The sequence below is a fragment of the Mus musculus genome, chromosome 15 (assembly GCF_000001635.26).
Source record: "Mus musculus strain C57BL/6J chromosome 15, GRCm38.p6 C57BL/6J".
Taxonomy (NCBI): domain Eukaryota; kingdom Metazoa; phylum Chordata; class Mammalia; order Rodentia; family Muridae; genus Mus; species Mus musculus.
The window spans coordinates 72,735,964-72,748,652 of record NC_000081.6 but is presented as its reverse complement, the minus strand read 5'-3'; the positions used below and the strand labels follow the sequence as shown (position 1 = coordinate 72,748,652).

General features: G+C 45.6%; 1 protein-coding gene across 5 annotated transcripts in view; it reads left to right on the top strand.

The window, feature by feature from the left end:
- The window catches only part of Trappc9 (trafficking protein particle complex 9), a 471,619-nt gene that overhangs the window by 312,586 nt on the left and 146,344 nt on the right, over positions 1–12,689 (top strand). For all 5 annotated transcript variants that reach the window (XR_001781576.1, XM_006521527.4, NM_180662.2 and 2 more), the window contains one exon: positions 11,767–11,877. Coding sequence is in view for 4 of the 5 variants with exons in the window: in XM_006521527.4 (XP_006521590.1) it covers positions 11,767–11,877 (111 nt within the window). In the remaining variant the exon portion in view is untranslated. The remainder of the gene's footprint in view (positions 1–11,766; positions 11,878–12,689) is intronic.

Sequence of the window (12,689 nt, the reverse complement as noted above, 5' to 3'; positions counted from 1 at the left end):
CTGTGAAGACAGTGGGAACACAAGTTGCTCCTCCTGTGAATTTGGCGGAAGCTGTGTGGCAGGGAGACCAGAGCCAGAGCCCAGGTCCTAAGGGCACACTGATAGGTAAGCTACAGAAGGAGGAGACAGTTATTGACCCTGCCATGTGCTTGAGTTATAATATATTCTGAATTGGTGAGATGACTTAGTGGGTAAGGGCACTGACAACCAAGACTGACAGTGTGAATTCAATACCTACACCCACCCAGCAGGAGAGAGATTAAGTACTGTGAGTTTTTCCCTGACCTCCCCCTCGAGCACATGTGCAGGGAGGAGGCATGTCTGTCACTGTGGCTATATGATGCCCCATTCACCAAGGAGTCATGAGGAGGAGTCTGTAGAAGGCACTGGAGCCCAGGGGGCATCAGAGTAGCATTTGGAAAGCTTGGAGAGATGACACAGGAAGTGGGAGCACTTGCCCTGCAAGCAGAAGGACCAGAATTTGCACCCCGGACCTCCCACAGACAATAGATAGGCAGAGACACAGAAGGGATCCCAGAAGCCAGCAAATCCTGGGTTTGAATGAGAGATCCTGCTTCAAAGAAAATACGGTAGAAAATAATCCAGGAAGATGCCAGAGCTCAACCTTGGGCTTCCACAGGCCCCTGCACACGTTTGTCACCTGCACACAGGTGCAAACACTTATTGAACATTTACACATTGCATATACCCCCACCCCAACATGCATAGGAAAAGAGGAACAAAGTAGAAGTTAGAGGCACTCCCACTCATGTTCACTCCAGCTCTGCCAGAGGGGTGAGTTGTGGAATCTTTATAAAGCCCAGCTCCTGCTACAGTTGTAGCCTGCAGAGCCAGGCATGTCACCCGAGTCGGCACTATCTTCCCCTCCTGGTCTTAGTCTCTGCCCAAGTAGCCTAGGCTCTTCTTTCTCTTTGTTTTCTCTGCTTAAGTAAATCCTCAGGAGAGGACGGATGGAGTATGGTGGTTCTCAACCTATGGGTCGTGATCCCCCCACCCTACTCTCCACCCCCCAGGATCAGAGAACCCTCTCAAGGGCGTTGCATATCAGATATCTCCTTCAGATCAGATATGTGCATTACGATTCATAACAGTAGCAAAATTATGGCTATGAAGTAGCAACAAAATAATTTTAAGAAACCCCCCACCACATGGGGAACCGTGTACGAGGGTTGTAGCCGTAGGAAGGTTGAGAGCCACTGACACAGTGGATGCTGCAGGGCATCTTGACGCCCTAAAGGGGGAGGGGTGGAAACCTAGACCTTGAGCCAGTTTCCTGCCTTGGACGGGCTGCTGAACTGCTCTGAGCCTGGCTTGTTCTTAGCTGAAAACAGTGGGACAATGCCATATAAAGAGACATATTTCTCCCTTTCTTCTGAAGCCGTTCAGACTTATTACCCAAGTCCATGCCTATGGGAAGTGTGGTGAGCAAAACCCATACCTGTTGCCATGTCTCCCACAGAGACGCAGGCCTTTGTCTCTCTGTGCCACTCCTCTGAACTATGTGCAGTGCCTGTTACTGCTGTAAAAGTAAAAAAAAAAAAAAAAAAAAAAGACTTTGCTGGTGTGCCAGTTAGTTATCTGCGAGATCCACGTTGATTGCATTTCTGCATCGGACATTCGAGTCTCTGTGTTTACATAGAAACTGTATGCTTTTCACACCTCTTCTCTGCTTGGGACAACTTGGCACCCCCTGCTGGGGACTGTGTTGAGAAGGCGTGTGCGTAGAAGTCTGTGTGCATGGGGAGTGTGCCTGGAACAGAACTTTGAAGAATGTGGACTCCTAGTGTGCACTAGATTTTCCTCTGAAATTCGTTCCCCAGAGTGTGAGAATACAACGTCCCCACCTTATTAGAAACATCATTCTTTCTTACGAAGGAATGAGCAGTTTGAAGGCTGTGTGACGTTTCACAGGTTTTACAACACTAGTATCATTAACTGGAGGGGCAGGCTTAATATTCTTCATGTTTATTGCGCTTTTGCCTTTCGGCCATGTGCCCTCTTGCATGTAATTTTATCGCATTTAATTTTTTTAAAAAAGAATTTAAGTATGTGGGGGCAGTGTTTGGGGAGTTCAGAAGAGGGCATCAGATCCCCTGTAGCTGGAGTTATAGGGGTAGGAGTTGCCCTGTGGAGGTGGTAGGAATTGAACTTCAGTCCTACGCCAGAGCAGAATGTGTTCTCAACCACAAAGCCATCTCTCAGCCCCATATTTTAATGTTTCTATTAATTTTTTTCATTGCCAGGAATTTTTGTGTGTTAGAGGTGACCCATTTTTAAAAAGACTTATATATGTATGAGCACATGGCTACCTTTATGTATGTGTACCACATGTGTGCCTGCTGCCCAAGGAGGTCAGAAGAGGCTCTTAGACCCCTTGGAACTGGAATTACAGACAGTTGTGCACCATCATCTGGGTGCTGGAAACAGAACCCAAGTCCTCTGGAAGAGCAAGTGCTCATAACTACTGAATTATCTTTCCAGCTTCATAACTTTTCATATTTTGAGACAAGCATTTGACTGTATATGTATGAGGTGTGTGTGTACAAGTGCACAAGGAGACTAGTGATTGGGTGGATGGGTTACCTCGTGAGGGTGCTGGGAACTAGGGACTTCTGTAAAATCAGTGTCTCGTGTGGGGCTTGTGAGTGTTTTCCTTCTATCTATATCTACTCTGAGGAGCTCACTGGACTGTGTTCAGAATCATCGTTCCAGTTCTTTTCTGGAGAAAATCTCACAGTATTATTATTTATGAACTTAAAAAATAAAATAAAATAAGACCATTTGTTAGAATTTGTCAGGAAAGAATCCTAACCTAGAGATTTTTTGAGAGGATTTTAAGAGAGAATCTATTTGATTGATTTAACGGGTTGAGGACTTTTTAGATCATTTACTTTTTCTTGGATTAATTTTGTCAGTCTGCGCCCTGTGTCCTCTGGGTTGTCACACTGGTGGGATTGGAACTCTGTGGTGTCTTCACCCTAACCTAACAGTGACTTTGGTCCTCTTTGTGTCATTTCTCACTCTTTTTATTTTTCCTTTAAAGTTTATCATAAAATTATAGACTGACAAAGACTCTTCGCCAGCATTACATTCGACAGAGGGCTAATATTCAGAATTTATTAAAAAACGCAAGAAGTTAGACACCAACAACCCAAATAACCCAATTTAAAAATGGGGTACAAAGTTAAACAGAGAATCTCAACAAAGGAATCTCAAATATCCAAGAAGCACTTAAAGACATGAGTCTTAGTCATCAGGGAAATATAAATCAAACAACTCTGAAGTTCCATATTATACCCACTAGAATGGCTAAGATCCAAAACTTAAGAGATAGCACATGCTGGTGAGGATATGGAGTAAGGGGAACACTCCTCCATTGCTGGTTGGAGTACAAACTTGTACAAACACGTTGGAAATCAATTTGGTGGTTTCTTAGAAAACTGGGAATAGTTCTACCTCAAGATCCAGCTATACCACTCCTGGGCATATACCCAAAAAGATGCCGCACTATACCACAAAGACACCTGCTCAACTATGTTCATAGCAGCTTTATTCATAGTAGCCAGGAACTGGAAATAACCTAGACATCCCTCAACTGAAGGATGGATAAAGACAATGTGGTACATCTGCACAATGGAATACTATTTAGCTGTTAAAAATAAAGACATGGTGAATTCTGTAGTCAAATGGATAGAACTTGAGAATATCATCCTGAGTGAGGTAACCCAGTCCCAAAAGGGCATGCACAACAGGAGTCTAGCATGGTTGTCCTCTCGAGAGAATCAGGTTGTTTTAATCAGTGAGTTTTTCCATCTTTTTGTCTTTCTCTTCTTTGTTCCCTCCCTCTGCTTCCTGTGAGTTTCTTATTTCCTGATACTAGAGCTGGTTGCTCCATACCTTCCCCCTCCCTTACTACAACCCTTTAGTGCTGCAGTTCTCTTCCTCTAGGTCCTGCATCAGCCGAATCCCAGTGACTTGGGACTTTAATTGCAAACCTGGTATCTTGTTAGTGCTCTTTGAAGTGTGTCGGTCCATTTCCTCAGATTTGTAATGTCCCATTGATCATTCTGGTGCCAACTTCTAGATTAATCCTGTTTCACTTGGGAACAGACTCTGTGTTCTTTGAGTGTGCACTCGTGCGTGTGTTCTGTAGGTGTGAGGTGGGGTTTCATTAGGTGTCAAACAAACACAGGCAGTTGTTAGTGGCTCCCGTGTCCTGTTGATTTTGTGTCTGCTCATTCTGTACATTTCCAAGAATCCTATTAGTGTCTTTAACTCTAATTATGCCTCTGTCCATTTAGCCTCATGGAGCCGAGTGCCCAGACCATAAGACTGATTGTCTATTCTCGGTAGATTCAGGCTTTCTTCATTAAGCAATGTTCCTCTTTATCACCGCTAACTGTCCCTGCTCCAAAGTGGACACTGTTAGGCTTCTGCCTGTAACTGTCATAGATCTTAGTAAGTTCTCTTTCCCTGGGTACTTGACATTTTTGTTACTCTTCCCTTTTCCTTCTTCCCATGCCAAGTTCCCCGCTAATGTTCTTGCCCTTTCTTCTGAAGGTCTTTCTGGAAGGCCTCTTTCAGAGTCTCAGCCTTCCCCACCTCTGCACTCCTGAAGACTTTTTTTTTCCACTCTCAAATATAGACTTCTGGTTACAGTCCCTCCGCCCCTCAATCACTTGTACAATGTCCTACTTCCTCTGCCCTTCACAGTTTCTGATGACAGAGCTTCGGATCTCTCACACCTGTTCCTTGTCTCATGCCTGTTTGCCCCATCAGCTCTCTGCCTTTTGCCTTTTTCTCTCTGCAGCGTATGCCATTTCTAGATAAAGAATTCTTCGCATCTGTACTGTGTTGGCTGTGTTGAGCTTCCAGGATCCATTTAACGGCATGGTAGTCAAGCCTGGGAGGTGTTGATTTTTGTCCCTTGTGGATGGAGTTGAGGCACTGGTAAATGTGGGCAGAGCATGCAAGGACTCTAGTGTGGAGGTTAGCATGCCTTCTGAAGGTCTCTCAGTTCCAAGCAGTTCATACATCTACATCTCTTCTCTCCTCGTCCCCATGGTTATGCAGTGAGGTTACATGGGGTGGCTTCCTCAGCCTATTTTGCTGCTCAGATGCTTCTCTTGGCTCATCCTCATGCCCCCCGTCTCTCTGGAATGTTCTCTTCTGCATTTTTGGGGGGACACGTCCCCCAAAATGTTAGTCATCTTGAGGTACACCACTGTTTTACTCTTTACATGGATTTCATATTTTCTGGTGCTGTTATTTCTCAGGATCTTCTGAGTGTTTGCATCCGATGCTGTGAGATGCTGGGGTCTTGTCTGTGTCCTGAGAAAAATGCTGGCATTTCTGTCTTAGTAGGTAGTCCTTGGTGTCTTTTGCTTTTTTGGTATGGTCCCAAGGGCCACCTGCCCATTTCAGATCACCTGTTGCAGTATTTGGCTCTTCCCCTGTTTGGGCCGCACTAGAATTGAGGACTGTAACCATGGCCACTTGGACTGATTCCCTGTGCCTCCCTCTGGTGAAGCCTGAGGGTCACATGTAATGGCCAGATTGTGCTCTTAATCCCTGTCCCATTCCAAATCTTCCTCCTGTGTCTCTACTAAGGTAGTCGTGATTTCCCCTTCTGCGTGCCTCCGGTATGACCGACTAGTCACTGTGGCTCATGGAACCTAGGCTTCTGGGTCAGAGAGTGATGGGCACCTATGCAGCCCGTGCTGTGACAGCTCTGTCTGTGTCCAGTGCTGCCCACGTAGCTGAACTGGAAAAGAGCAAAGGGAAGGACAGATGTGGTCCTCTTCGTCTCTCTGGTCAGCCTAGCCTCTTTTGCTGTCCCTGGCACACACCTGTGAGATCTCAGAACATTCCTGGGGACGTTTATTGCAGCCCTTTGAGGTCAGGGCAGTGAAGGGAAGTGCAGCTCACTCCCACGTCAGCACTTTGACTTGTCTTCTCCGCTTTAGTGCTTTTTGAGTCTTTGACTCCATCCGCTGTGTCTGTGACTTCGGGATGGGTTCAATTACAGACAGCAGGAGATGCGAAGAGGCCCGTGCTTACTTCATCCTTTTTCACATTGGAACCTCATCGTCACCCCCCAGCCACCACATAAAACAATCCACCCACTCATCTGCTTCAGACTCTCAAAATAGCTTCCTGTCATGCTTAGAATAAAATCAATATTTCCTTATGACCTTTCCTCCGTCATTAATCTTCTGCCAATCTCGTCTCCTCTTGGTCTGTTCTGTGATCGCACTGCGCCTCAGGATTTTTGCATTAATTGCACATTCTCTTTGGGAGGGAGGCTCTCCTCTAAGACCTTCACAGGACCGCTTCCTTGTCATCAGAGTCCCCAATCAAACATTGTTTCTTCAGGGAGACCCTCCTTTGCCATCAAATCCGTGACGTGATTATTATTTTTTTACCCCCCCCCCCGTTGATGTTTCTAGGAGATGCACTTAATTTCTGAAAACTATTTGTATTGTAGGAGTCTCATGCCCTGCTGCATTTCATAGCCTACTTTTTACACCAGCTGTTGCCATAGCAACCAGATTTATGCAGGTGTAACCAGAGAGTACCTTGTCTCAGCAGTGCTCAGCATCTTTTGCTTTCTGGAACATTCCACATGCCTTGCCAAGGCTGCAGGATCGGATGACCCTAGGTACCCACTGCACAGTAGTTTAAGTCACTGAAGGATGAGTCCTGACCCTCCAGGGGAAAGCTTGTCCAGCGAGGCCAAGATTTGGTGGGGGAATAAATCATCCCGTGTGTTTGTGACCCAGATGCTCATTTATGAAGGAAAGTCCCTGCAGGATCCCAGAAGGACCCGGGATATGTAGTCCCAGGTATTCCATTGTGGCCAGGTACATAAGTAGCCCTAAAAAGTCTTTGGTGTGGCCTTGCCTCTTCACAAACTCGGTCTACAGTCTGCCTTTCCTCTAGCCTCTCTTCCCTGGGTCCTAGCATCCTACAAGCTCTTTCCTCGGGCTCTGCCTTCCAGAGGAGCGCCCCAAGGCTCAGACAGCACGTTAAATGACTTTCAAATACTTTTTTCCAAAACATTTTAAGGGAAACAAAGTTGGATGAAGGCAGCAGACCTTCATGACACTGGAGCAGTAGCTGTGAGCTTACATCTGATCCGCAACCTCAAACTGAGTGAGCTAACTGGGACTGGTATGGGCTTTTGAAACCACCCTCAGTGACACACCTCCTCCAAGGCAACATCTCCTAACCCTGCCCAAACAGCTCTTCCAACTGGGACTACGTTAGAGTGTATGGGGACCATTCTCATCTAAGCCACCACATCTGGACAAGCAGGCTGTTTTTCAAGCTCCTTTCCACCTCTGCACAGGGTTTGATGCCCAGCCATCCTAGTCTATCTAATATCCTTTTGGTTCGCACCTGGTTAAAAGGAGCCTCCGGCTTCTATTAATTACATTGCAATGAATATTTCTGAGTGTGCCTTTGTGGGAGCCCTCTGAGTTGGAATTGACATGGAATTGTCCGGACCAAGTGTATTTATAGATAGCTTGAGGAGGTAACTCCCTAGCTTCTTATTTTTGTTTTTTTTTAAGACGTTGTTCCAATTTATTTATACCCTACTTTTTCCTGATGTACATCTTGGCCGAAACTTTGGTCCTGTAATACTTTTAAGTGTTTCCATTAAGTTGAGTGAGAAATAGTGTCTTACGGTTTGATTTCTTCCTCTGGCTGCTAGTTTGATAGAGTGTCTGTTTACTGCCCATTGGATTTCCTCCAGTTTTGACTGTCGCTTCCCACCCTTTGCTTGATGTTCTACTGAGTCATTTCATACTGATTTATGGGAATTCTCCACGAAATCAGAATTCCAATTCCTTGTCAGTTTAATATACTGCAAAGACCTTCCCACACGTAGCTTGCCTTAGCTTTTTAATGATTCCATTTACACCAAGTCCATAACTTTAACCCAGCCGACCATGTTGTCTTTCTTTTATAGTTTATATGTCGTAACTTGTTTGTGAAATATCTCACTTTTCACAAGCTGTTTATTTGTTTACATTTTTCTAGTTTTAAAATAACTTTTAGGTAGTGTTACATGACTTTCTGGAGAGTTACAATCATCTATTGGCCACAGGCAGGTCACTGGTGACAGAACAAAGAAATGTTTACCCCAAGTCTATCTTATTGAATGGTGTTGCATAGAGAAACACCAGTGAACCAGGAACAGATCCCCAAATCCTACCTTAGGGTGATGGCTCATGGAAGCTCTGTCCCTAAAGCTGCCTGCACAGCTTGCTGACAGAAGAGTTTTACCTCTCAGGAATTGGTTACTGATTTGCAACCTTCAGGAGAAGCCTTGGGAGTCTTGGAACAGTCTGGGCTTCCTGGGCTTTGTAAGTTGCATTGTCCCTGTCCTTCCTGTAGGAGGACCTGAATGGATGTTTGGATTCGGAGGAAACAGCCACACTATACGTAGCCATTTAGTATTCTTTTGAGGTCGTGCTTTCCTGTGCATATATAGCCACGTGTCATGTGGCCCAGGGCTTTTCTGGAATCTTCCTCACAGAACAAAAGCATTACTTTTCAGTTGGACCTCCAGTTCCCAGCTTATGAGCATGTCCTGGGATGTCTCCCACCATTTACACTTTGGGAGATTTCTTGACATCTAGCAAACTAACTAGCTCTTTCCAGCATCCTCCTCTTCATTGTTTTGTATGTTCTTGGCACTTTTCTTTTCTTTTCTTTTCTTTTTTTAATACGAAATTAAAATAGCATACCATATTTTACTAAAACTAAAACTTTATTGTCCCCCTTTTATTAAGGTGCTTTAAATACATAGCAAATAAGGAGAGTTGTGACTTCTTTTAAAATAAGGTCTTATCTTTAAGCATGAAATACCTCTTTGTTCATTTGACTTCTTTACTAATTTTTCCACAAAACTTAAGTAGTTTATGTAAATGTCTTATACACATTTATTACATCTATTCCTAAGTGCCTTCTGGGCTGCATTGCATTTACAAATTCACATTCTTAACTATTTTTCCTTGAAATAGTAACAATAATATGAGGCTTTATTCTGTAACCTTTTCGAATCTGTTGCTTTTAACTTCCTGGAAAAGAGTGTTTTCATGTTTTAATCCCCTCTTCCTGTCCTCGCTCCTCAATTCAACTTGCAAGAAAGCAGAACTCCTGCTTTCCCCCTCTCAGCTATGTGCATACAGTCAGAGCTGACCTGCAGGGACACTCCTAAGTCTGCTAGAAGAACCAGTCGATAAATTGGTGAACGTATGCCATCTGGTAGCCCGGGTTTGTCTTAGCCATTTTCCCACCTTGGCCACAGACCCAAATCTGCTACTTTCTGTGCAAGTTCATCTGCCTCCAAAGGCTTGCTCTGACTTCAGTTCTTCTGGAAAGGACTTCTTAGGCTTCCCTTCTCTTCAGAAAGGCGACTCCAGAAAAGCAAAGGAAAACCAAGACTTGAACAAGAATGAAAAGTAAACTGTGTGTCCCGACAGCTCATAAAGAAAATCAGCCCCAGCAGTGCGGAAGACACACGAGTAAAACGATATTCCGGCAGGTCCAGACTACCACAGTCTGGAATGGGACTTCATTTATGAATAACAGATAGAAAACCAAGATCCACCCATATGTCATCATATGGGACGACAGGAGCAATAGAAGCAACAGCCCAGCCACCCCACACAGGCAATGACTCAGAACTGAAGTGCAGCAACCATTGTGTATCCATGCCCCGTTCTTATGCAGCCTCCTGGGTAGTGTGCTCTGCAAGGGAAAAGAATCTCTTTTCTAGGCTTTAAAAACTGCTCCCCTAATGCTTTCTGAGTTTCTACATCGATGAAAGATTTTTGCTGTGATTAATGATTTCATGAAGTTATGACAAAGGCAGGCCAGATCTTCATTCCTAGACTTTTTTTTTTTTTTTTTTTTTTGCCTAGGAGTCAAAGAAGAGTCTGTTTAGAGACAGCTGTCTGAGCATCCTCTAATGCCAGCATCCCTAGGAAAGACACCCTTGCTCCAAAGCTCCAGAACCAATAATGTGAGGGTACCTTCTGAAGACCTCTGACACTCACTGTAATGGCACCAACTGTACCAGAGGTGGTCACGCCATGCCTCTGCCTCCCTTCCTTGAGAGGCCAAGTGTGCACACATGCTTTCTGACACTCCCTGGCCGTGCCTGCTTCTCTCTCTCTCTCTCTCTCTCTCTCTCTCTCTCTCTCTCTCTCTCTCTCCCTCCCTCCCTCTGTGTATGTGTGTGTGTGTGTGTGTGTGAACCCTAATGTGTTCTCACAAGCCCCTATGTGTATGATTACTTCTCTCAAAGGAACAGAGAACAGATATGTCAAGGGAGCCTACCAACTGTGAAGGCGAAATTTGAGCTTGGTGCCTGGAGACTCAGCAACCATGCCAGCCTGGCTAGCTAGCCTCTTCTCCCCTGTACCTCCTTCCCACAAGTGTCAGGACACAAAGACAAAATCTCATAACTCTCTCTATTCCTTTGGCTTGGGTTTGCAAATAGCCAGCAGAGCCTTCTCTGCTGCCTGGGGACACACTAGAGAAGTCAGACGTCTCCTGGGACGTCATGTTTTGATTCCACACAGAGCGAGAGATGACCCCCAGAGCAACTTTTTGCCTCTGCCTCTCGCCCTTACTTCTAAGGCAAACAATTCGTCCTGCTTCTCCAAGGCTGGCACAGGCTGCCCTCTTACTCTGCTCTTGCAGTGGACATGGCTGTCCTCAACAGGTATTGATTTCCTGTCATGCTCACCATGACACCTGGTACCTGGGAGGCTGTTTATTAGTTTTAGGCAAGCACTCGGCTGTAATGGAAACTTGACTGTAGTGACCAACGCAAATGAAGCACGGGGCTGTTGGTACTTTTAAAATATTTGAGCCATGTAGCTGATAAGTCCATATGGAGGAGGCTGTGGGGGTTGGGCACTGCTGCTCTAGGAGGTGCCTGGTTTTCCAGCTCCTTCTAGCCTTAGCTCTGCCACCCAGAGCCTATGGCTTTACTCTCATCTCTGAATGATGGCTGGGCTTCAAGTCTTCCTGCTCATCCCAAGGAGGAAGGAAGGGAAGCCAGGGAGACTGAAGGCTGGAAGCCTCCTTATCCTGGCTCTGTTATTTGGGGTCTGAGAAGCTCATTGGTTGAGATGCTGATTTGGGGCATATCCCTTGCTCTAAGGAGCCTTTGGAAGTTGAACATTTTACCCCCTACTCTGCAGGAAGCAAAGGGAGGGGAGGCTTCATATGCTAGCTTTACATTATCTGCCACAGCTCTGAAGAGGAGTACTGGGGAGTCCCTGAGTATGAAGCTTAAAGAGAATGCAGCACTAACACATGGGGCCCAGATTCTTCACATTTTAGTGCCCAGTCCGTTTGCTCAGTCTTGGGTAGCTGAAGACTTCCTCATTTGGGCATAGCCTCTATTGAGTGACACTGTATACAATGTGTATAGATGATCTTAAGGGCCAGCTGCTCACCATTTGCTGAGGCATGGAGAACTGAGGTACTTCCCAAGGTCATTCAGTTCAGAAAGGGTGTGACCAAGTTCTTAGCACCTGTCCAGAGGCTCTGGCATTGTTATATGCCATACCTCTGCACATCTTCAAATAGTGGGAAGTCCCTGGAGAGAAGGAAATACTTTGGAAGTTGAACATTTTTCCCCCTACTCTGAAATGGCAAAGTTGCCTCTCTTTGCTGCTGGAGAATTCTGAACTTCCTTCCCTCTGTCTTTCTGCACAGCACCCGGCAGTGCCACTTGCTCCTTGATGTCTTCAACTCCACAGAGCACGAGCTGACAGTCTGCGCCAGGAACAACTCTGAACTTGTCCTGCATGCCAGTGAGTGCCAGCGGTAAGTGTCCTGCAGAGGTAGAGTAACTCCAGGACCCACATGGGCAGAGCTTGGTAAGACGAAGAGTCTTCTCCTTACTCTCTGCTGGGCCTCTCTCCACACCGAGAGCCCCTCCCTTCAAGTCCAGCGTGTAGATGGACTGCCGATGGGATAGTATTTTTAGTATTTTTATTTTTAAGTAAAAATGTGTGAGGCACTAGGTTTAAGAACAACCAACCAGCAGGCCTGTGTCTCAGATCTAAGCTTTCCCTGTGTTTGCTCTAGATTTCTTTATCTATCCCTGTCTCTGTCTTATTTTAAAGAGTAAAAATTTTTCCCCAAATAGCTGACATTGGTGTTATTAGTCAGTAGGGAAATGCAAATACAAAAATCCCAGGATGAAGCTGTGTGCATCCATCAGAAGCAGGGAGATGAGAAGACAGAGGGAGCACTGGAGAGGATACAAAGTACCTAGAACCCTCACACGGGCATGAGAGAAACTACTGCAGACTGGGGACAAAGTCACAGCACTTCCTTATAATGCCATACACACCCTTGCCCCTGCCCCTGCTCTTCCACCCTTAGTTATCACAGTCCACCCCAATACCCGCACTGAGCTACCCAGCCCAGAAGCTGCAAAGATGAACTCCAGGTTCATCAAGAGACCTGGCCTCATGTAAGATGGAGAGTGATTGAAGAAAGCACCCATTGTCAACCCTGAGCTGCCACATACACGTGCCACCCCCTACTTGTGCACCCACACACATGTGAACATGCACACACACTTGCCACATGCATACACTTGCCACATGCATACATTTGCAAAACAATAA